The sequence below is a fragment of the Ochotona curzoniae genome, unplaced genomic scaffold (assembly GCF_017591425.1).
Source record: "Ochotona curzoniae isolate NIBS_2020 unplaced genomic scaffold, NIBS_Ocur_1.0 contig_3819, whole genome shotgun sequence".
NCBI classification, from domain to species: Eukaryota; Metazoa; Chordata; class Mammalia; order Lagomorpha; family Ochotonidae; genus Ochotona; species Ochotona curzoniae.
Genome location: NW_024466004.1, coordinates 35814574 through 35839537, shown reverse-complemented (window position 1 = coordinate 35839537; position 24964 = coordinate 35814574). Strand labels below are relative to the sequence as shown.

The 24964-nt window shown below is 41.5% G+C and overlaps 1 protein-coding gene across 1 annotated transcript in view; it reads left to right on the top strand.

Annotated features, from left to right (window-relative positions):
- Window positions 1–2454: 2454 nt before the first annotated feature.
- Window positions 2455–24964, top strand: part of UBE3D (ubiquitin protein ligase E3D) — a 136656-nt gene continuing 114146 nt past the window's right edge. Inside the window, exons 1-4 of the mRNA XM_040983683.1 lie at window positions 2455–2600; window positions 7747–7837; window positions 18067–18235; window positions 24735–24804. Coding sequence (XP_040839617.1) covers window positions 2462–2600; window positions 7747–7837; window positions 18067–18235; window positions 24735–24804 — 469 coding nt within the window. The 5' untranslated portion in view covers window positions 2455–2461. The remainder of the gene's footprint in view (window positions 2601–7746; window positions 7838–18066; window positions 18236–24734; window positions 24805–24964) is intronic.

Genomic DNA, 24964 nt, shown 5'->3' with positions numbered 1-24964 from the left:
AATATTTCCTATCTGTCCTTTCATAGAAAGTTGACTCTTAGCTGTAAAGTCTGCAGGCATCATTTCTTCTTTTTTGGAGCACAGAAAGGAACGTCGGGGGCTCCATGTGCTGCTTCGTTGCCCGGACAGCCACAGTGGCTGCTTGCCCGGGCACAGGGTGCTGCCGGAGAGCTGCTGTGGAAGTGTCATCGCGGCACCTGTGTCCCAAGGGTGGCTTAACTCGCTCCAGCCCCAAACATAATTTCTTTTTTCTTTCTTTCCTTTTTTTTTTTTTTTAAGATTTATTTATTTTTATTGCAAAGTCAGATATACAGAGAGGAAGAGAGACAGAGAGGAAGATCTTCCATCTGATGATTCACGCCCCAAGTGATCTCCGTGGCGGGTGCTGCGCTGATCTGAAGCCAGGAGCCAGGAACTTCCTCTAGGTCTCCCATGTGGGTGCAGGAACCCAAGGCTTTGGGTCCTCGACTGTTTTCCCAGACCACAAGCAGGAAGCTGGATGGGAAGTGGAGCTGCCGGGATTAGAACCGGCAGCCATATGGGATCCCAGCGCTTTCAAGGCGAGGACCTTAGCTGCTAGGCCATGGCGCCGGGCCTCAGCATGATTTCTTGATATTGGACTTTGAGCTCAAGGATTTGAGACTGTCTCCCCCGTGAGTAGAGCTGGTTCTAGATATCCCCTTGGAGTTGTTCATGAAGGGCAGTTCACATGCTGTGAAAGTACTCTGAAGATGTTCGCGCGTAAGCAGGATTCACAGGGGAACGGTTGCTTTGCCCTTAGAAGACACTCAAGCAGGTGGCCTGCCCTCTACACTCAGGTGGCACGGGGTCAATGCCTGCCTGCTGCTTGTTCTTACGAGTGAGGCGGGCAGCTCTGTTACTGAGCACCTCTGGTCTTCACTGCGTCATTTCCGTTTATTCCTCACCCCCTTCTGTGCTACGAGCAGTGATTTCTTGGATTCCTTCATTTCTCTCTCTACCTTTGACCCTTGGTAGAAATGAAATGCGTTTAACCCTTTCCTGCCTATATTGAGTTTAGAAGTTTGTGTTTCTCATGAATTGAGTTAGTAAATACTTTTATACCTGTTATTTTTTTTTAAAGATTTATTTTTATTATTATTTTTTTTATTGGAAAGGCGGATATACAGAGAGGAGAGACAGAGAGGAAGATCTTCCGTCCGATGATTCACTCCCCAAGTGAGCGCAACGGCCGATACTATGCCACTCCGAAGCCAGGAGCCTCTTCCGGGTCTCCCACGCGGGTGCAGGGTCCCAAAGCTTTGGGCTGTCCTCGACTGCTTTCCCGGGCCACAGGCAGGGAGCTGGAAGGGAAGCGGGGCTGCCAGGATTAGAACTGGCGCTTATATGGGATCCCAGGCGTGCAAGGCGAGGACCTTAACCACTTGCGCCATTGCGCCGGGCCCAATATACCTGTTATTCTTATATCACTATATTTTTCATTAATTATTTTATAACGTGTTTGTATTTATTTGAGAGGCTGAGCCAGAGGCATTGAGAGACATTGGGGTTCGTACCCCGGATGCCTACGATAGCTGGTGTTTGGCTAGGGCCAAAGCTGGGAACTCAATCCAGGTCTCCCACGTGCTTGGCAAGAACCCAGTTACTCAAACCCTCACCCCTGCCCTCAGGGTCTGCGTTAGGAAGAAGCTGGAATCCACAAGTGGATCTGGGTGTGAACCCAGGCTCTCCAGAAACGCACGTGAGCATCTTATGCTGGGATAACTGGCCCGTCTCTTTGTACTCTTGCAAATGTTGTAGGGCAGTGGGTTATGCTGCCGCTCGTGATGTCAGCATCCTGTATGTGCAGCCATTCAGGTTCTACCTGCTGCCCTTCCAGCATCCTGGACGGCAGTGGCGGATGGTCCAGGCGCTTCAGCCTCTTCAGTCTGACGGCGCTAGGGCTCTTGGCTGCCGCCTGACCCCGCTTTGGCCGTGTTGGACTTGAAGAGTAAATCAGTGGATGGAAAGATCTCTCTCTCTCTTCTTATATCACTGTTAGCTCTACTTTTCAAACAATCACAACAAATCTTAGGGAAATAAATACTGATAAGGAAGCTTTTCTTTTCTCTCTTTTGTTTCATTTAATTCTGTTCTTCTTAAGCTCCATTATGTGGAATAACAATACTTTGCTCTGGTTTATAAGTAAGATAAGACATAATTTTAATTCTCAGAAGAATAGGATAAGTGTCCAGGGCTTTCACGTTGCAGTGGCAGTGGGGAGCACTGGTGATTAGCAATGCCTGTGATGTTACAAACCGTTCTCGGGCGGTGACTTCAAGGACACTCTCAGAGAGGAACAACACTTCTTGGTCACGCCTCCTTCTATCCTGTGTTTTTGAGCAATGAAAAAGCATTTATTTGGGTTTTATTTTTAATTCCTAGGGAGCCCGGAGACGGACGGCTACCCCTAGACATTTCCGTTACAACTTCCTCACTCCAGATGAAAACACCTGATGGCTGCACTGACCTGGAGATTCCAGCAGGGGTCAGCCTTGTGCCTTCCTCCTGCCGCGGGCTGCAGTACATGCCTGGGGAAGGGCTGCATCTGAGGCTGCAGGCGCGGGCCGATCTCAGCACAAGTGAGTAGGATTAACACTTCTGGATTTGCAGTTATATATATACATATCATATATAACTATATAGTTACATATATATGTAGTTATAAATTAAAGTGGTTGAACTTTTCCCAGGTGGTGCCTATGGCAAAGGCTGTGGGTTCCAGGAGACGTCCCACCTCGGTCAGCTCTGCCAGTTATAAGCCGGATGCAACTGAATATGCTGCTACTAGGCTAAGTTATTTTCTTTCCTGTTAGTGTTTTTTTTCTTAAAATTTTAATTTATTATTTTATTTGGAAGGTAGATAGAGATAGAAATTTTTTCATTTGTGGGTTCACTTTTCAAATGCCCACAATAGCACAGACTGAGCTAGGACAAAGCAGAGAGCTGGGAGCTTAGCCCGGCTGTTCCAGGGATGACGCACAAGTCCAGCTGTGCAAGCCATCACCTGCTGCCTCCCACGGGCTGCCGGAGCAGGAGCTGCAGTCAGAGCTGGAGCCAGACACTCCTGTGTATGATGGACATATTCCGAGTGGTGTGTATGTGTGTGTGTTTTTTAATTAAACAGAAATATTTAATTTGTTGATTCATTCTCTCAGATGCCCAGGCTGACTGGGCCAAAGCCAGGAGCCAGAACCACTGACCAGGCCTCCCACATGAGCTGTGTGAAGCCCAGCACTTGGGCCACCTTCCACCATCTTCTAGCATTATCAGGAAGCTAAATTGGAAACCCGAGAGTAGCCAAGACCTAACCCAACACTCTGATGGTGATGGGAACATCCCAAGAGCCAGCTTAATCTGCTAGGCCACAGCATTTGCCCCCCAGTAATTTCTTATCCACTGTGCCCAATACCTGCCCCATTAAAAAAAAATAAACTGTTTTGTAAAGACTTGTTTATTTTTATTGGAAAGGCAGATTTACAGAGAGGAGGAAAGACAGGAAGAGAAAGATCTTTCATGTGCTGGTCACTCTCCAAATGTCTACAATGGCTGAAGCTGAGCTGATCCGAAGCTGGGAGCTTCTTCTGGGTGTCCCACATGAATACAGGGTCCCAAGACCTTGGGCCATCCTTCAGTGCTTTCCAGGCTGAAGCAGGGTGCCAAATGGGGAGTGGAGCAGCTGGGACACAAACTGGTGCCCATAAGGGATGCTGTTACTTGCAGGTGAAGGTTTAGACAGTTGAGCTGCCATGTTATCCCCATGATAGACTGTTTTTAGGGCACTTTTTGCTCCACAGCAAAATTGACTACAAGGTACAGAGGTTTCCTGTAGATATTCTCTGTTTTGTTTGTTTGTTTAAGATTTATTTTATTAGGAAGGCAGATTTAGAGAGAAGGAGATACAGAAAGATCTTCCATCCGCTGATTTCACTCCCCCAGTGGCCAGACCAGCCCGAGCTGACCTGATTAAAGCCAGGGGCCAGCAAATTTTCCACACTAGTGCAGGTTCCCATGGCTTTGGACCATCTTATACTGCTTTCCCAGGCCACAAGTGGGAAGCTGGATGGGAAGTGGAACAGCTGGGCATGAACTGACACCCATAGGGATCTTGGTGCAAGTAAGGTGAGAATTTAGCCACTGAGCCATCATGCTGGGCCCTGTTTTGTTTCTTTGATTATAAAATTTCATTGTTCAGAGACATGATGTGAGGATTAAATTGGATGGCAATTATGTAAGACCTGGTTGACTTTAACACATCACATAGAAATTCATTGACTGGGGGTACTGGTGTGGTGGTGCTTCAGGCTCATCCTCCGCCCTGTGGTGCTAGCATCCCGCATTGGTGCTGTTTGTGTCCTGGCTGTTGCACTTCTGATCTGTCTCTCTGATTATGGCCTGGGAAAGCAGCAGAGGGTGGGCGTGGTCCTTGGACCCTGCACCCATGGCAGAAGCTCCTGGCTCCCAGCTTTGGATAAGCTCAGCTTTGGCTGTTGTGACTGTGTGGGGAATGAACCAGCTGATGGAAGACCTTCTCTCTCTTCTCTTTGTAAAATCTGCCTTCCAAATAAAAGTAAATATCTTAAAAAAAAAAAAAAAAGAAAGAAAAATAAAATAAATTCAGTGACTCAGCAAATCTCTTAGCTGGGTTCCAGGCCTTCACCTGGGTGCTGGGATCCAGAGTTAGCAGGCCAGGGAAGTCTGTCCTCGCGCAGTGGATGTTGCAAAGGGTACAGGCAGTGGGTGAACACATCTTTAGCTGCATCCTGAGAAAAGTGCACTGAGCAAAGTGAAGTGGAATCATGGGACAGGAAGTGACTAAGCTTTAGGGGACGGGATGTCGGACAAGAAAGGCCCCCTCTGCGAAGCTAGCATTTAATCAGAGACGTAGATGATGGAAATGATGGCAGTTCCAAAAGGAGCAGTATGTGCAAGGAACCGGAAGTTGGCTTTGATGTGAAATTTCATGTGATATATTTGCAGTGCTTTGTGATTTGATTGTATGTGAAGTCAGGACAAAATGTTCTTGTAATCCCTCATGATGAATTTACTGAATAAAATGATTGATTCATTTCACGTGTTACAGTGTATGTGTTGTGCTGTGGAGGGCTGAATTTATGTAAATAGAGAACAGAGGTTGTAGAGGATTTACGGGAGGCTTACAGTCAGAGAAGATTGCAGCTCTTGAGGCTGCATCCTGAGACTGCACTGCCCCCTCTGTGGTCAGCCTGGGCCGTGTGGGAGCTGGGGAGAGGGGCCGCGGGACTGCTGCGACGAGCCCCCCAGGAGCTGTTGAGCTAGCCCCCCAGTGACGACACCAGCCTCCAGGAGAAAACACGATGAGAGCGTGCTCCGTTTCTTTTTGCTGGAGTTATTTTTGCTGAAGTTCTGCATTCTTGAACTAGTTCAAGACAGTTGGTTTTAGAGTTAGGATAAGGAGAAGCAGTGCCAGGGAGCGTGAGTGGATGGCATAGGGTCAACCTTAAGCACGATGGAGTAATTATCGGAGGAAGGCTGGGGTCACTGAAATGGAGGTAGACTCTGTGTGTGTGCGTGCGCATGCGTGTGTGTGTGTGTGTGAGAGAGAGAGAGAGAGAGAGACAGGTGGGCCGAGAGGGTGATGTGTGTGGGGCAGGGGGAGGCGGCCAGGAAAGAATGAGGAAAACTACACCTTGGATATTTGGGTTGCTCCTAGAAACTGGGTGAAAAGCAGGCGTAAAAGCCACAATGGGATGTTTTCATGTTTTTTTTCTCTGGGATTGAGAACTCACAACCTCCAGGGGCATATATTAGGTGTTGGCCACCCACATTCTGCAATATACAAATAGCAAGGCTGAAATTAGTTTGAAAATTTGAAATCAGCCAACATTGCTTTATGTTCATTGTAGGACACAATAAATTGACTACCACGTGTTACTTTGCATATTGTTTGTGTTCATTGGTTTCCTGTTTCTTTATATTTCTGAAACATATTGTACTCAAATATCTGAAAAGGAAAATCTTGAAAACCATGTTCCCTCGTGCATGAAAGAGTATGCAAAATAGATTCCTCACCACTTAATTGCTTCAGTGCCATCCACAAAAAAGGTGGTGAATAAATATTAATAAATTTGAGATAGGTGCATACTAATGTGAACTTAAACTCTATTACAGAAAGTGGCCTTTGAATTTTTTGGCTTTCAGTGTATTTAAGCGTTTTTAAAAGTTGGGCATTCAGCTGGTTGAGTGTCCGCTTTAGGACAACCATGGTGAGATATGCTGGTCACTCGGAATGTGCCTGGGGTAAGTCACCACCGCCGAAGTGGAACAGGCAGTCAGAACAGAGACATGAGTTTCATCACTGGCAGTACTCCCAGGATTCCTGTCAGGAAAGTTCTGATCCAGTGTATCAAGCTAGGTAGCCAGCAGAGGGCAGTGTTTAACTGAAAATTTGTGTATTCTGGAGTGACTGCTTTGGCTGTATTACCCAGGGTCTCCTTTTTGTCTGCTCAGAGTTGAAGTTTAGTACCGTTTATTTCACCTTTGTGCTATAGGGATTTACAGGTCCTTCTAGAAATTAAACTGTGGATTTTTAAATTGTCAATTCTTAAAGTTTCTACTATCAGTTTTTTTTTTTAAATCCTGAAAGTGAGTACCTATGAAATAACAAGCCAAATTGCTTGGATTCTAATGGGTTTAACTAAAATGTATTTAATTAGATACTTATAGACAAATAGCTTGTTTATGCTATGCTTTCTTTTCCTTTTTCCATAAATAGCGGAAATTAAGAATACATACTATTTTTACACTGCCTTTTTAAGTTAGTGCCAGAAATATTCATTTCCCCCATAGCTTTTAACATTTTCTCATATCTTTCATGAGACATTGAGTTTTTAGTGTTTATTTTGTTATTTCTATTGGAAAGGCAGATTAATGTAAAGAAGTTCAGAGAAAGAGAGAGAGAAAACCTTTCATCCATTGGCTCACTCCCCAAATGACCACAATGGTTGGAGCAGAGCCGATCCAAAGCCAGGAGCTAGCAGCTTCTTCTGGGTCTCCCATGTCAGTGCAGGATCATAAGGCTTTGGTCCATCCTCCACTGCTTTCCCAGGTTATAAGCAGGGAGCTGGATCAGAAGTGGAGCAGCTGGGACACAGACTTGTGCCCATTGGGGGTACTGGTGCTGCCAAGGCAGAGGATTAGCCAGTGTAGCCATTGTGCCAGCCCCAGAAATTGAGTTTTGCTCTTGGAAGACCAAACTCTTTATTTGGCGTTATTTCATGGGCATGGGTGCGCTATCTAATAAAGACCACTCCAGAGCCATTTTGTTGAGATGCATTGGTACACAGGTGATGTGCCAGAATGGGCATCAATCACCCTTGTTTACGTCAAATTGATCTCTTAGGATTCTATTTCCCAACAGTCACACCGATGAAAAGGTCCACTCAGCCGAGGCTGCTGAGGGGCTGTGCAGGAAGTAGAGCACTTCCTGTTTGCACTCACCTTGCGTAGTGGTGTTTTGTATGTTACTCGGGTCACATAGGGCAACACCTTGCTCTGAGACTTCACAGATTCTGTTTTGGTAAAAGCTTCTCTGGTTGGGTCCTCAGATAACACTAACTGAATGTGTGCTTCGGGTTAGATCGTAAACTCTGCACTGATGGCAGTTTATGGTGCTCATTCAACTCTGTAAGTACGGTAATATGTTGATTGCAGGCCTCTAACATTTTTCATTTTGTTGGTTTTCTTTAGAGCAGATTTCTCTGTTTAATCAAAACTCACACGTCCAAGGATGTTACACATTTCATTGCCAATCCTGCGGTGAAGTCATAATAAGGGACAGGTATGGACTGTATTTAACATTGATTTCTCCTGGGCCTGGCAAGGGCTTTCTCTCCTTCCAGACTTTTTGAAGTAATTGTCCACAAAGCTGGATAGGGCCTTAAAATGAGAGCCAGCTTAATGTCACTCTGAACAGAATCAACCACAAAGCTGGCCAGAGTCAGAGGATGGTTATTCCGTCTTAGTGAGATAAAGGCAGAGAGGCTGGCTTTGCGGGAGAAGGGCTTATCTCGCTGGAAGTAGCCGTGCTAATCACTGATGTCCCTGTGTGCTGACAAAAGATGTGTCATCTGTCACACAGCTTATCTGTCATCCTGGTGAGTGGAGTTTTTCACATGAAGGGAATTTTCTGCACAAGAACTTTTCAGTAAAACTTTCTATTTGGGCTGTGTGGATGAGTGCCCTTTGAAAATCCACTGTGGATTCTCCCTACCCTTCTGAACTCACCCTGGCTCATTAAAGCGGAACATGGGGCTCGGAGAGCGCAAATTAACCTTTTCTCATTGAATAGGTTAATCCTGTAACCTGTTCTTGTGCTGACTTGTTGCAGTTCCCGTAGTAAGATGAGAAAAGCTCTTTGCTATTTTCTTTGCATTCCTAAGTTAACTCATTGAATTATTTTTTCCTTTTTTTCTCTCTTGCTTCTATTAGCTTTCTTGTTGTTTGGGTATAGACCCTTCCCTTGAATTCTCAGCTTCCAGTCTCTCATAAGCCAAAAAGAATAATGGAAACCTTATAATTATTAACAATATTCTTGAAAAATAATAGAATTCTTTACATTACATAGGTTTCCTGAGTCAAGTGCCTGCGGTTTAGAAATATATGGATTCTTCTGATCTGAACCTGCCAGCCTTCTGGTGCCCCTTGTCTTAACGGTGCCAGCCTCTCTCTGTTTTTAAGCTGAAAGCTGGTGGCATGGCTAGGTTTTCTCCCTGTGCCTCCAGGAATAACAACCAGGCTGTCTCCCTCAGGGAATTTTTAAAGTCAGTCCGCTTTCCTCTGTGTCCCAATACCACTACAGTACCTGAGGCCTGGGTCGTCTTGCCTAATTGCTCTTGGTGCCAGCTTCAAAAGTTAGTTTTCCTCTGGTTTCGCCCTTGTCCAGTCCATTGCTATGCCATGGAATGATTGTTGTAAAATGCAGCTGGCACTCATGTGCAAACACTTCCAGGAACCCCTCCCCCCCATTCCATTCAGGATAAATTCCGGAAGTCCTTAGCATGCCACGTGAGGCTCTTTATTTGTTCACCTCGACCGTTTACACCTGCATCTCACATTTCAATCCTGTTTTACCAATTTCTGCTTTTTCCTAAAGACAAATGAATAAACCCACACCAGTAGTTGCTGATGTTCAGTACCCATCTCTGGTGATCAGCATGCAGTCTCCTCCTGCTTTTCTTCCTAGTTCTTTGTGCAAGGGCCTCTCCTGGAGTGCACCACCGTGGTCCCCTGCTTGGCTCCTACGGGACACCTGCCAGCAGGAAGCCTTCCCTGGATCCTGATTCATGAGACTCTGAGGAGTAGGAACAGTCTTTAGTGACCTTAGCATCCTTTGTTTCAACTCCTGAGAGAACAGAGTCATGCAGCGATTAGTACTTTCAACTCCGGAGCCAAGCGTCTGGGCTTCCTTCACCATGTACGAACCATGTGAACTGGGCAGGAAACAGGAAGCACACTGTGTGTTATTCGGAAACTGTGGATAACAATAGGACCAACTCGATGGTTGGTTTTTCTTTTTTGTTTGTTTTAGAGGAGTCAGTGATTTTAAGTGTTGCTAACAGTTCCTGACACATGGTAAACATTGAGGAAGTGTTAAGTTCTGTTGTTCTGGTTCTTACCACCATCATCATCATCCCTAACATCAGACACATTATCTCATAAATTTTTGCTGGATTGAATTGAATACATTTTGATATATTTATTTCGCTTTTCTACCAGTCCTTCCTTTTTGCTTGCTGATTCACAGCACGGGCCCGTGTAGATGAGGAGGGCACTTACCATGGTGTCACTTTGAGGTTATAAACCTCCCAGAGTGATTTCCCTAACTTGGGTTCTTTGCTCAGATTACCTAAGGGTTGAAGTACCTCATTCTGCCAAGGACTTCCTTGCAGCCTTTGCAGAGTCGCACCCTGTGTCTGGCCTGTGAATGCCACTTGAGCAATGTAGACAGATCCTTAGTAAACGACTCAAGGCTTTATCTTTGTCTTTTCTTAGGCAGTATGCCTCAGGGCTGCTGGTTTTATAAAAAAATCTACTTTCTCCAGCATTTGCCCATTTAGTTCATGTCTCGTTTTCCCCTCAGCTGACTGTTTTGAGTGGTCAGGATAACTTCGGTGTGCATTAAGTAGAAAACAAGACCACAGGTATTTCCCCCAAATTTATGAGGGTACTTCCCAAAATTCATGGAAATATATGAATTTCTTTGTATGAGGCACTTTGAAATCTACACACTTTTCATAATACACATTTTGTGTGAACTTTTTGAAGATGCCTCATATGTGCTGTAAGAAAATCCAGCAATTATACATAAGTTTTCCAGGAAGTTGTATTGGTTGGTTTAGTCAGAGCTCTCAAATAAGAACAAATGAAGTGGAGTTGAGACCTACTTGCTAACTAGCCTTATTTGTGGACAGATTTTTGTCTTTTTTAAATTCCTGGGCCTTAGTTTTCTCATCCATGAAATGGGTAAGTTGGATTAGAGAAACCTATCAGAATCCTGTTAGCATGAAAATTGTCAGATCAGTAAACCCCCTCAGTTGTACTTTGGATTTCTGTGGTGCTGTTATTTGGGTGGTAAAGTATCAGTGGCGGTTCTTTTCTTCCTCTTGTTTGTAATGAAAGATTCTTATCAAGTAAATTGTAGGAATAAGATATAGAGGGCAGTTAACTCATTAAGACATGTTAGGAGCTTTTAAAAATTTGTTTTTGTTTTTAAAGATTTATTTATTTGTTTATTAGAAAGGCAGATATGCAGAGAGAAGCAGAGACAGAGAGGAAGATCTTCCATCTGATGATTCACTCCCCAAGTGGCTGCAATGGCTGGAGCTCAGCCAATCCAAAGCCAGGAGCCAGGGAGCTTGGAACCTCCTGCAGGTCTCCCATGAGGGTATAGGGTCCCAATGCTTTGGGCTGTCCTTGACTGCTTTTCCAGGCCACAGGCAGGGAGCTGGATGGGAACTGGGAGCCGCCAGGATTAGAACTGGCACCCATATTCTATCCTGGAATGTGCAAGGCGAGGACTTTAGCCGCTAGGCTACCGCACTGGGCCTACATTAAGAGCAAAGCGTATGAAATCTGCTAATTACAGCAGCTTTTGTTTTTTGTTTTCAGAGAGAGAGCATCTTTTTTCATGGTTTAAACTCACATCTTCTCAGCCACTTTTTTTTTTTTTTAAATTTGATTGTAAAGTCATATACAGAGAGGAAGAGAGACAAGGGGAAGATCTTCCATCTGCTGGTTCACTCCCCAAGTGACCAGAATGGCCAGAGTTGAGTCGATCCGAAGCCAGGAGCCTGGAGCTTCTTCCAGGTCTCCCACGCAGGTGCAGGATCCCAAAGCTTTGGGCTGTGCTTGACTGCTTTCCCAGGCCACAAGCAGGGAGCTGGATGGGAAGCGGGGTGAGTGGGATTAGAACCAGCACCTATATGGGATACTGGTGTGTGCAAGGCGAGGGCTTTAGCCGTTAGGCCACCATACCAGGTCCTCTTAGCCACTTTTTTTGTTATTATCTGAAAACAAGTAATGCCTTGTGTCTTTACAATTAAATTCTCTAACTTACATTTTTATTATGGCAGTGGAGATTTCTGTAGAATTGCTCTGAACATATACACTTGATAATTATCTTGTGGTGGAGATCAAAACAGTTATAATATGAAACAATGTTAGTACAGTTTATTTATGAAAGGTCTACGAATCAGCCAAGCATTCATTTTCTTTGGAATTTGTTATGTCTTCTGCAAGTTTAAGTTGTGGCAGACTTGCATGAGATAATTTTTTTGTAATTTATATTTGTTTTATAATGTTTTTATGTAATTGTTTTGTTTTTTTTGTTTATTTTTAATTTATTTTGTGTATTATTCCCCCCCCCCCCCCCCCCCCCCCCCCCCTAATTAAGGATAGGACCCATATCTGTTAATTGGTTTCACATCAATCCTATATCCATAGCCCAAATTTTGACTTTGATATGTCCCATGAAGTCATATGTGGCATTTTGGATATTCAACTAGGAATTTACAGCCTGTATTAAATAAAACATGCTAAATAAATAAGATTTTATGTTTATTTTAATTTAAAGTTTGTCTTTTTTTTTTTAAGATTTATTCATTTATTTATTGGAAAGTCAGATATACAGAGAGGAGGAGAGACAGAGAGGAACATCTTCCGTCCGATGATTCACTCCCCAAGTGACCGCAATGGCTGATGCTATGCCGATCCGAGGCCAGGATCCAGGAACTTCTTCTGGGTATCCCACACAGGTGAAGGGTCCCAAGACTTTGGGCTGTCCTCAACTGCTTTCCCAGGCCAGAGGCAGGGAGCTGGAAGGGAAGTGGAAGTGGAGCTGCCGGGATTAGGCGCCCATATGGGATCCCGGGCGGTGCATTCAAGGCGAGGACTTTAGCCGCTAGGCCACGCCAGCGGGCCCTAAAGTTTGTCTTTTTGAAAGAGAGAGAAATCTTACATTTGTCAGTTCACTCCCCAGATGCCTGCAGAGTTGGGACTAGAACTCAGGTCCGTGGATGTCGGAAGGCGAAGTGGCAGCTTACCTGCTATGTCATAATACCTATTTCTGTTTTATTATTTCCCCCAAATTTGTGCCTACATGTACTAAAAATAGTGAACAAATTTTAATGTATTTTGAACTTATAAAATCATAAACTTAGAGTGAAATGAAGAAACCATTTCATTCGGCTAGCTCCAGCAGTTCTTTTTCTTTGTATTTTAACCTAAAAGCTATCTTGGAAAAAAAAAAAGAGTATCTTTTATTGTGAAAGTTCTCCTGGGAAGTAGATCATATCAAAGTATACATTTCAGGGTTTTAGATAGATATGCTTTCAGTAAAGCTGTGATTAAAATACATCTTTTGTCCTTAAAGGTTTTTTCTAAAACATCAGAACAAAATTTCTTTCTGCTATAAAACCCCTTTTATCTTGTAATGACTTGTGAAATATACACTTTCTTGTTCCAGATGTCTTATGTGGATGCTGTAGGATCTATTACAGCTTTTATTCTCTATGATACAGGACCAAGTTAAGTTTGAAATGCCATATTTTATGTTAATGTGCATCACATCTCCTGGGTCTTTGAGATGTGCGTTCATTTCTTTGATCATTTATGGGACTTTGACATCAGTATCTTTTGCACTTTTGCCTGTTGGCATCAGTGCAGAATGTTGGAGACAGAAGATCCAGGCGTTTACACAGGCCCAGCGCCCCATTCTGTGCAGAGGACCAAGTCCATATCCTTCTGCGTGATAGCAACAGCTCACAGCGTGACATCCACCACCTGCCCAGCCTGCTGCCTTGGCAGGGGAGGGATTGTATCTTCCAAGTGAAAGAGCTTAGTTTTGTAGCAAAACACCTGGCCTCGCTTGTCAGGTCTGATTCTGTGAATTGTGACAGATGAGTCAACCCTTCTGAGTTTTGCTTTCCTCCCATGCAATAAGGGAATGGTAACTCACCTCACATAGTTGGGAGAGTGTTGGATGGAATAGGGTGTGTGGGCCCCACCAGGGATTTTTATAAGTTCAACTAAATATACGAGAGTCGCACTTGTTGCCAGCAGGGCAGTTGCTCCCAGTAGGGAGTTTGAGGCACTTGCTATGAATGACAGTTCACATTCCTACGTGGAGACTATCTCCCCACATGACAGCTTTGGGCACAAAGCACAAGATCCACATCCAGCAAGGATGTTGCCATTTGGCTTAAAAGCAGCTTCAGCTCTTAGACCAATTCTTTGGCACAGTTTGTAGGGTTCCCCGAAACCAGCTGCATGGTGGAAGCAGAACTCGAGGTGGCCTCATCAGATGTTCTCGTTCATGGTGCTTCACAGTCCGGAAGCAATTTACTAATCAGCGATCCTTTCAGTCTCAGCAGTGTTGCCTAGCAATATAGTTGATGCCTGTGATCTTACCTGGTTTCCAGGGTAACAGAGCAGGTGGTTAAACCAAAGGTCAGATTCTCTAGCAGCAGGGAAAGAGGTTTCTTAACTCTTTCTTCCTATTATTCAACAGATCCAACTAGGGCTTCACCTATTATCAAAATAGGCGAGTTAATTTTATGTAAGGGCTCACTCTGAGTCAGGAATTGTGATTCAGTAGAGTCCATTGATAAAATAGTATATTGCTGCATATATGTTTTTTTCTTCCATAATGCCCTTTAATTTTGCATATTATCTGGAGAACTCATCATCCTGTAAAGGCCAGACCAGACGCTATTTTTTGCAGTTTATATACCATCTATGCTTCCTAGTATTTTATTTATATATTATCTTGAATTCCTGAATTGCTTTGGGGAAAGCCTGCAGATTTTGTATGCACATGAGAATATATGTTTAAGGGAGGGGTAAATGCTTTTATTTTTGAGATTTATTTATTTTTATTGGAAAGTCAGATATACAGAGAGGAAGAGAGACAGAGAGGAAGATCTTCTGTCTGATGATTCACTCCCCAAGCGGCCACAACGGCTGGAGTTGTGCTGATCTGGAGCCAGGAGCCTGGAGCTTCTTCCAGGTCTCCCACATGGGTGCAGGGTCCCAAGGCTTTGGGCTGTGCTTGACTGCTTTTCCAGACCACAAGCAGGGAGCTGGATGGGAAGTGGGACTGCTGGGATTAGAACCGGTGCCCATATGGGAACCCAGCGCGTTCAAGGCGAGGACTTTAGCTACTAGGCCACGCCGCCGGGCCTGAATGCTTTCTTTTAAGTAATCTTTATTTTTAACTTCAAATTTTATGAAACCATTCTGTAGAGTGTGATTCTTCCCCTAAGTTTCCACCCCCCTCTAACTGATTTTTCCCCATGTGGTTATATTAGTATACTCGTTCATAAGGAGTTACGTTTCTATCAGTCTGTTATGTAAAGGTGGCCCGACGTTGTTGCTACAATGTCAGGCAGTCCATCAGGGCTGAATGCTTTCAACAAATTTAACTCAAGAATTTAAACTCGAGAGTTTAGAGCCACTATTTTATTAGAAACATCTTTTTAAGGATTAATTTATTTTTGAAAGGCAAATTTACAGAGGGGAGGAAAAATAGAGTGAGCTTTTATCTGCTGGCTCGCACCCTAGGTGATGCAACAGCCAGAGTTGAGCCAATCTGTAGCCAGGAGTCAGGGCCCAAGGGCTTCAGCCATCTTCTGCTTCCCCAGTCCTTAAGCAGGGTGCTACATGGGAAGTAGAACAGATGGGGCTAGAACCAGTGCTTATATGGTGCTGCATGGTGAAGGATTGGCCTGTTGAGTCACTATAGCAGCTCCTGTTAGAAGCATTTGTTACATGTGGTTCTCTTTGTTTATAGGCGTAAATAAGCATAGTATGAGTCCTTGAAGAGAAGAACTGTGTGTATTCATTACTTGTGTTGGCAGCATGTTTGATTTCCTAGTAGAAGCCAGGAAATGGATGATTGAATAATTGCTGCTGCGTTATTCTTCTTGGGCCCAGCAGTGTACATGATGCTGTAGTACGGCATCTGCTATTTTGAAAGGAAAATTATTACTTATTTTAAGCTAAAATCTGTTTTTATTTCTTCTAGCTCTGTCCTCTGAAGTTATAAATTAGATATGTACCCTGTTGCAAACTATGATTGCCCTTTTATGAAACTCAGAGTTGACAGGAAAATTATGGATAAAATTAAATAAATAAAAACAATTACTACAGGGGAAATCATTAAAAACAGGTATATTCAGGGCTGATGTTGTGGCATGGCAAGTAAAGTTGCCATCTGTGATGCTGACATGGCACACGAGTCTGGTTTCAGTCCCAGCTGCTCCTCTTCTGATCCAGCCTCCTGCTGTGACGCCTGGAAGAGGAGAGGAGGTTGGCTCATGCGCTTGGGCCCTAGCCACCCGCATCCGAGACCTGGGTGAAACTTCTGGCTCCTGGCTTTGGTTTGGACCAGCTTCAGCCTTTGTGGCCAATTGGATAAAGAATCAGCAGCTGGAGGATCTCTTCCTCTTCCCCACCCTCCTTTCTTTAACTCTAAAATAAATAAATCTTTAAAAAAAAGGTACATTTACTTCTTTCACATTTTATGTCTAAGTGTACATTAATTTACTATATTTTTATTAGTGGAGAAGGCTATTGTCACTTTAGCCATGACATCACCACGAGCATGATTAATTTCCTTGGTGACAAGTAAAGCGATGTCTCCTGTGATGTGTTGATGGTTCTTCCTTTGAAGCCATATGTCCATTCCAATCTAAGACGACATCAGACAGAAGCTCAGATTGAGACATTTTCTATGGAATACCTGACCGGTGTTCTTTAAATAGCTCCAGTCCTGACAAGGAAAGCCTGCGAAACTGTCACAGATCAGGAGCGGTCAGGAGAGATGCTGAATACATTATTGTAGATTGGAACTTAGGAAAAAAAAAATAATAAAAGGCCGTTAGTGGGATAACTGGTGAAATACAGATAAAGACTGGAGTTTTGATAACTCGAGCAGTTTTGTAAAATAGAAGGTTAGGTAAAGTTGGGGAAAGTGTATGTGAGAATTGTCTTTATTAGCTTTGTAACTTTTCTTGTCTTTATTAGCTTTGTAACTTTTCTGAAGTTTTTCTAAAAGTCTAAAATTGATAATTCTTATCTCACAAACAACTTGGTGTATTAAATAGAATAAAGTGTGAATAGCCCACTGGAGGTCTTAAGTTTAATTAAACACGCAGATTCACTGGACTATCAGCCTATGTTTCTTGCCAACCGAGAAGCATCAAGAATTCTTTTCAGGAAATTTTTCAAAATAAAATTATTTAAATACAGTAATGGGGGAAAAAAATCACAGTAGATACTGTTAGGTGATTTGAAATTAAGACACATAAGCCAAATTAAAGGTGATACTGAAAAAAAAATTGTAACAACTGATACTGACAAATAGAAAATAAGTTGAAATAACTCTTAAAATCAATAAAAGCATATTAATACCTCACTGTAAAATATTAGTCATTTAAGAAAGAAGAAAAAATATTCAGTAAGTATGAAAGTCAGTTAATTTAAAAGCCACCAGTTAAAGCAACAGAATATTTTCACCATTATTTGCTTGAAGAGGAAAATACCATACTACTATTCAATTACAAAGTAGGTTAATACAAGATTTCTTGATTTGTAAAGACTGTCTGAAAAGTTTACTTGGGCAGGTGTGATGGCTCAGTTGCCTAATCCTATGCCTGCAATCACTGGCATTCCAGTTGGGTGATTTTCAGGTCCTGGCTGTGCCGCTTCCCATCCGACTCCCTTTTTGTGGCCTTGAAGAGCAGTGGAGGATGGCCCAGAGCCTTGGGACCCTGTACCTACATGGGAGATTCAGAAGGGATGTCTGGCTTTCTATTTGGCTTAGCTCCAGCCATTGCAGCCATTAGGGGAGTGAACCAGTGGATGCAAGATCTTTCTATCTCTCCTTCTCTCTGTAGAATCTGCCTTTTTAATAAAAACCAACTGAAAAAGTAGTTTCACCAAGTGAGTGTTGACTGAAAATATGCATATCATTTGCAACTATAACCTCGCTGAGATTTTTTTCCTAAAAAGTCAGATATATATATACATATATATATATTTTTTTTTTCCCAGCCAGAATATTTATCGCAGGGTTATTGGTAATGAAAAGCTCAAAACTCAGATATCTAACATTGAGTGAATTTTCTAAAAAGTCTTAATAGGGAAGAGAGTAATTATGGATACATTAGGAAAGCATGACAAAGCTAAATAAAAGCAAAATATAGTTTATGTATGTCCTCTTAATTTTAGACTTCTTGTGCATGTGTACAAATGTGTGCTAGAAAAGCTGGCAAAGAAATACACTATCAAATGAAAAGTAGTTAATTTAAGCGGTGAGAGAAGGGTGGCTTTTATTTTCTTTATACTTTGAATTCTCTACATGATATGTAGTGAGTGTAATAGTTTTATAAGTTAGGAAAATTAGTGTAGCAACCATGTGGCTAATGGGTTCTTTTCATTTTTCATGCTGATTTAATTATGATAATGTTAGTTCCATCTGTGGAAAACAGATTTTCCTCTTTCCGCTAGGAAGCTCCTGAGGGTGCTGCCACTGCCGTGTGAGAACTGGGGAGCTCTCGTTGGAGAATGGTGCTGTCATCCTGACCCTTTTGCAAATAAGCCACTTCATCCAAGAGAGAATGACTGTTTTATTGGAGACTCTTTCTTCTTGGTGAATTTAAGAAGTGATTTGTGGCAGGTAAGACCTAAACTTGTTCCAGTGTTGACATGCTATCTTGCTTTTGAAAATTATTTTAAACTGTTAAAATATCTTTTTTTCTTTTTAAGATTTATTTATTTTTATGACAAAATCAGATATATAGAGAGGAGGCGAGATAGAGAGGAAGATCTTCCATCTGATGATTCACTCCCGAAGTGAGCAGAATGGCCGGTGCCGTGCTGATCTGAAGCCAGGAGCCAAGAACTTCCTCCAAATCTCCCACACGGGAGCAGGGTCCCAAGGCTTTGGGCCGTCCTCGAATGCTTTCTCAAGCCACAAGCAGGGAGCTGGATGGAAGTGGAGCTGCTGGGAATAGAGCCGGTGCCCATATGGGATCCTGGTGTTTTCAAGGCGAGGACTTTAGCTGCTAGGTCGTGTCGCTGGGCCCAAAACATCTTTTTAAAACAGTGGCTAATTTATAGATTGCTTAGATTCTGGTCTTTCCAACTTTTTTTAAAAATGTTTTTAAAGAATTTATTTGGCATGCAGATTTACTGCGATAGAGACAGAGATGCTCCATAATCTGGGTTGCTTCCTAGATGGTGCTGGTTAGAAGCTCATGGCCTTGTAGGATGCCAGTTTTGCAAGCAGCAGTCTACTTTGCAGAGTACAGAGCCACAATGCTGGTCCCATCTTACTTAATTTACTGTTGCTTATTTTAAACAGCCTATGTTCAGCAGCCATGTCTATGCATAAAGGAAAAGCATGTAGCCTTGAACTAAGACTTTCAAAGTGGGGCGGGGGCTATAGACAAAGGACTTCATATGAAAAATTAAGAATGCTACCATTTTACATACCATTATGCCCTACTTTCTGGGTTTTAGGGCAGTAGCCCACAATGTGTATGCATTTTAACCTCAATAATCTGATGAATGGGGAAAAAAACATTCTCTTGGATCAGGTGTTTGAACTACTACTTAGGGTACCAAGAATGCCTGGGTTCATTTCTGAGCCGTGGCTTGATTCCAGCTTTCTGCTACTGCAGCCCACAGGAGGCAGTAGTGATACTCACTGAAGTAGTTGAGTTCCTGCCACCCGTGTAGGAAAGCTGCCTTGAGTTCCTGGCTTCTGGTCTCAGTTTCAGCCAGGCCCCCTGGCTGGTTTGCCCAGGCATTTAGGGAATGAACCAAAGAATGGAAGCTCTCTCTTTTCTCTATCTGCTTAACTTTCAGAAAATGTGTGGAGAGGAGGGAGCATATTTGTCTCCTGTGGCAGGAAATTTGCCTAGTCAGACCTCAGTATTTTACTGTGTCTCTTGATTAAGTAGATTTCTGATGTTATAAGAATAGATGGCATTTTGGAAAATGAGGCAGGCAAATGGAGAGCCCAGAACTACAGGCAAAGTTTATGCATGCTGCAGGGTCTGAGTTGATCCTAGGCTCTGAGGGGTCAAATGGTCCTTGCTCTCTAAGTGGCTCTAGGGAGGAGACAATAACCTCTCACTGCAGAAAACAAGTGGGTTACTTTAAGAGAAAGTCAATGGCATTGGCTTGGCCATTGTGAGGAGCCATTCGCCCAATCTCTAGTCAATACAGATGTGACTCAAACAGCAAAGAAAATCAATGTTAGGGAGTCTTCATTTTAAATCCATTTAATGAAGCTTCATTCAGGGCTCATTTAATTTTTGTAGTAACAACTGAGCTGCTTCAGGAAATACATGGCAGTTGGACAGATCTTAGGTTATACATTGATTTATACAACTATTTTGAAGGCGGTTAAGGGAATTCATCAAACATCCTGCTTAAGTAATTAATTAACTTCATTTAAATGTCTTGTCTCTCACTGTGAACAGCAATGTCTATCTGATTAAGTCATACTTTAAGCTAAAGTGCTTTGAGATTCCATATTTTTAAAAAGTATGTTAAAGTGATTTTATAAGTTTGTTATAATTAATATCTTCCATTTATATTTTAATCTAGATTATATGTACAGTTACTGTTTCATATGTTTTACTTTCCCTGTTTATGATTACAACCTACATTTAAAAAAATACTTAAAAGATGTGAATGAAAGAGATCAATAAAGAAATCACGCTTCCCTTTTTGATAAAACTGCGTTTGTTCTGATCTGACATAATATTCTTCACATTTGTGTCTTGACTTATCAGTTACATGATGCCATTTACAAGAACTTCTCCTTGTTGAAACAGTCAGCTATGTGTTAAAGAAAGAGCCTTCATAGTTAGACCTCATTGTTTTTAGTGTGGAGGACACTGTGGGAAATTGCTCTGGAGACAATCTACTGTTGTGATCAAGTTAGCCTGGATGGAAGTTTTGCTTTAATTGCATATTGTAGCTGTTGAAAGAGTGTGCCTGTGACCAAAATAGTAACATAAATTTGGAGGGACTGCTTAAACAGTGCTCTCTAGGCTCCTGTGGGAACAAGGCTGCTCTGTGCTGTTGAAAACCTATTTCTCATATCACCCAGGCTTGCTGTCTACCAGGTTTTGAAATGTCACATGGTGACACAGCATCCTAATGGTTTCTCTTGGGAACCATTTTGTGTGGGGGGCAGAGGGAACAGCAAGACAATATTAAGGGTCCTTAGAAATGGAAACAAAACAAAGAAAAATAAAGAAGAGAACAGGCAGCTAGGCCACCTCTCTGAGTAGCCCTGCCTGCCATCCCTTAGATATATCGATTTAATTAGTCTATAACAGTGCTTTCCTTGAGGTTTGTTCTGTAGTGTTCCTGCACTGTTAGGCTGCTTCACTGCACACTTGCTTTATTATTTCCTTGAAGCAAACACAGGTCAAGAAAAATGTATTACCAAGCAGAAATTCTCTTTACACAAATTAATGTGTTAGTTTGTAATTAAAAAGATCTGATTTTACAAAAGCACGAGCAAACACGGAGCATGGGATGGTTTCATTTCTTCCATGCAGTGCTAGAATTTACAGGATTTCTCTTGTGCCTTCTTCGGTGTGCCAGGAAGTACATTTTATTTTCTAAAGCTGTCTGCTGAAGATCTCCCTTCTCTTATGATTTATTTGTTATCTTTTGTGAACTTTTTGCTGCCTCCCAACATAATAAAATGTTTGCATCTTATAATAGTATGATAAAAATGGGACCTCAGTCTTTTATAAGATTCATAATATTATTCAAGACTCAAAAAGGATGGTCACACTTATAACTTTATTCTGTCTTTAAAGAGAAACCAAAATTTAACTTTGATTTACTGCTGGCAAGTTTGAATACTAATAGCTTTATTTTTCTTTCCTGGGATACTTGATAATAATTTATGATTTAGATAATTTGTTTTGTTAAATCTGTTAGTGTGTCTCATTTTTTTCCTTACAAAAATGTGTTTTTGAACTTTGTAAACATTCATAAGTATAAAAAGAATAGTATTATGATTTCAGTATGCAAGCATGCTGTATCTGTTCTTTTTTATACTTCTGCTTAAAGTGCTTTAAAGCAACCCTCAGCCATTATATTGTCTCATCTTTATATATTTTAGTATGCATGTCTAAAATGTGTACTTTTAAAACATAACCACATTACCCTCAACAAAATTAAGTATAATTGGTTACATAGATTGGCCACATGCCAATTTTATCAGTTGTTTTAAAAAATCTTTTTTTCTATAGGTTTGTTTTAATTAATACCCACACACTTGGTTGCTTGAAGTAATTTCTTTTTTATTGATCAAACTTAAAAATCCTGATTATTCTTTCTAGGTAGGGCTAGAATTTTATTTTTCTTAGGACCTTATTTGAAAAACCATCAAAAAGACTTTTCTTACCCACTTAAAAGTGCAAAGCCTTTGGTGAGAGAAATCATAAATAATATGTATGACAGAACACTTAATGAAAAATTTTAACTTTGAACATAAAAATGCTTTCTTCTCAAAAACCACAATTGTCCCTTTCTCTCTGTGTGTATATATATATATATTCACACACACATAAATGCACAGATAATGCATGCACATATATTTTATGTATATACCCTATACAGCATATTAGCTTCTGGTAAAACACTTAGCTTTTGCATCGAGCAAATTTTTTTAAAGATTTGTTTATTTTTATTTTAAAGGCAGCAGATCTACAGAGAGAGAAAGATCTTCTATCTGCTAGTTCACTCCCCAAATGACCAAAATGGCCAGAGCTGAGCTGATCCAAAGGCAGGAGCCAGGAGGTTCTTCTGATTTTCTTGTTGGTGTCGCATTTTAAAGCTTTGGGCCATTCTCTGCTGCTTTCCCAGGCTACAAGCAGAGAGCTGGTTGGGAAGTGGAGCAGCTGGGGCATGAACCGGCATCCTAATGGAGTGCTGGTGCTTATAGTTTGGTTAGTCTGTTGAACCATGGCCCCAACCTGAATAAATTTAACTTGTACACCATGCAACCCTTAAAAAAAATTTTTTTAGTAGAAAAATAGATTTGATTTGCAGTAAGAAACCATGAAACTGGCAAAGACTAGTATCTTTCCAGTTGAGCATATTGGTTTCTTGAGTTTTTTTTCCCCTTTCTGGAACCTGAAATTAGCACCTTCCTTTGTTTCTCAGTTTATTGCTTCTGAAGAGAATGACACCACCAGCCCCTTGCTTGTACCAGACTCTCAATGTGACATGCTGAATATACAAATGTCAGCATAGTGGCCATATATGGCACACTCTACTGGCCTCCTTAGTGAGGGTGCTTGGATATGCGTTGCAACTAGAGCTGAGCAGACTTAAGAGCTCATGCCTGCTTTTGTTGCCTTAGCAGAGACTTTTAGACAAAGACAGGGAAAGGTGTCCAAATCCTGCAGCTAAAACAGAGAGAAATAGGGTAAGTGTTTGTATTACTAAAGCTCCTTCTGTATATCAAGAGATTCATCTCAGTATCCTATATCGGGGAAGAGCCATGCAACATTTATGGATTTTTCCTTGAAGCATGGTTTTGAAGGAAGGTGAAAGAGTAAGTTCTAAGGAAAGCTTCAATAAAATCTGTGCAACTGCTCTTGACTTCTTTGACTACTAACTGATGTGAGAGATAGCTTTTCTACAACAAGCTGTGTTAGCACATAAACACACACTGATACACCCATGCCAGGGTTTGCTGCAACACTTCTGAAATAATATTTGAAGCAGTCATATTTTCTTTCTTTTTTTTAAGAATTATTTTTATTGGAAAGGCAGATCATATTTATGGACAGAAGGAGAAACAGAAAGATCTTGCATCTGCTGGTTCACTCCCCAGATGGCTGCAATGGTTGAAGCTGAGCCAAACAAAAAACCAGGAACTAGGTGTCCCCTCTAGATCTCCCACGTGGGTACAGGGTCCCAAGACTTTTGGACCATTCTCTTCTGTTTTCCAAGCCATAAGCAGCGAGCTAGATGCGAAGTGGCATAGGACACAAACCAGCACCCATATAAACCATTGAGCCATTATGCCAGGCCCAGCAGTCATTTTCTATGCTGTTTTGTTTCATTAAATGCATCTCTGGGAATTGATTTCTGCTAATGCTATATAACTTGTAGTTGAGAAACATGGTGTTTAAAAGCAAAAGATTTAGCATCTGAGAAACCTGGATTCAAACATCAAAACAGCAGTTATGAGCAGCATCTCCTATGCAGCTTTTCAGGAAACAGTTAATTAAAGCAAGGGAAAATATTTAAACTTATGCTAATTGGATAAAGTCTATCCCTTGATTAATGCACATTGTACCCTGTATCAGAAAGGCGTTGTTTTTCCTCACTTTTACCTGCCCTCTCTTGTTTTCCTAGAAGGCAATATCTCAGGTGTCCCAAATTACAGAACTTTTGTCCTGTCTACTTTTATATAATTTGCTGTGCTGCAGTAGAAAAGACTATGAGTAAGAATGTCCTTTGTTGAATGATTTGATGAATACTAGGTATTTTCATCTATATGTCAGAGAGTGAATTTGGGTTTTTAAAGTTTAAAAATGTTTGAAGTGTTAAAGTTTAAGAATGTTTCAGGAATTTATCTCATAACACTATCCATCATTCCAGTTACAGTGCATATCTTAAATGGAAAAAATAGAATTATATGAATAACTTAGATATTTTTATCATCTGAATTTATGGGTACTTATGAGTTATAGGTTACTTTTACATAAATTACACTGGACTAGGAGTCAAAATTACGAGTTCAAGTTCTGATTCATCTACACTTTATATGTATTGGTTGACGCAAGTCATGATCCTTCTTTGCCTTTGTTCCCCCACATGCCTTTTCTAAAACACAAGGCCATTTGGAAGTGATTCTTAGATATGTAAATTGCTTCTTGCTCAAATTGTTTGGCAACATTTGGATTATCATGAAGTACTTAGGTTTGGAAAAGTTATTCTGAGGTAAGACTTGAAAATTATTCCTGCATGTGCATTATGTATACAAGTCAAATGTATTAGCAGTATTTAGTGGAGGGCAGAATAAAATGTAAAGTTCAATGTATACTCTGGAGGCTATGTAAAAATTATATATTCCTTTCAAGAAAAGCTGAATGACATTTAAATGACATTTTTCTCTTCTACAGGAACCAAAGGCAAATACCAAAGTAATTTGTAAGCGTTGCAAGGTAGTACTGGGAGAGACCATGTCATTAGGTAAGAATTTTGTAACAGAAAGCCAAAATGATTGCCCTTTGGTTAAACAGCCAGAATTACTACATGTTGATGAAGTGATGGAATTTCAAAATAAAAATCAATTAACATGTCATCTAATCTTTCAGGCAGTTTATGAAATTTGATCCTTACAAGTACATAG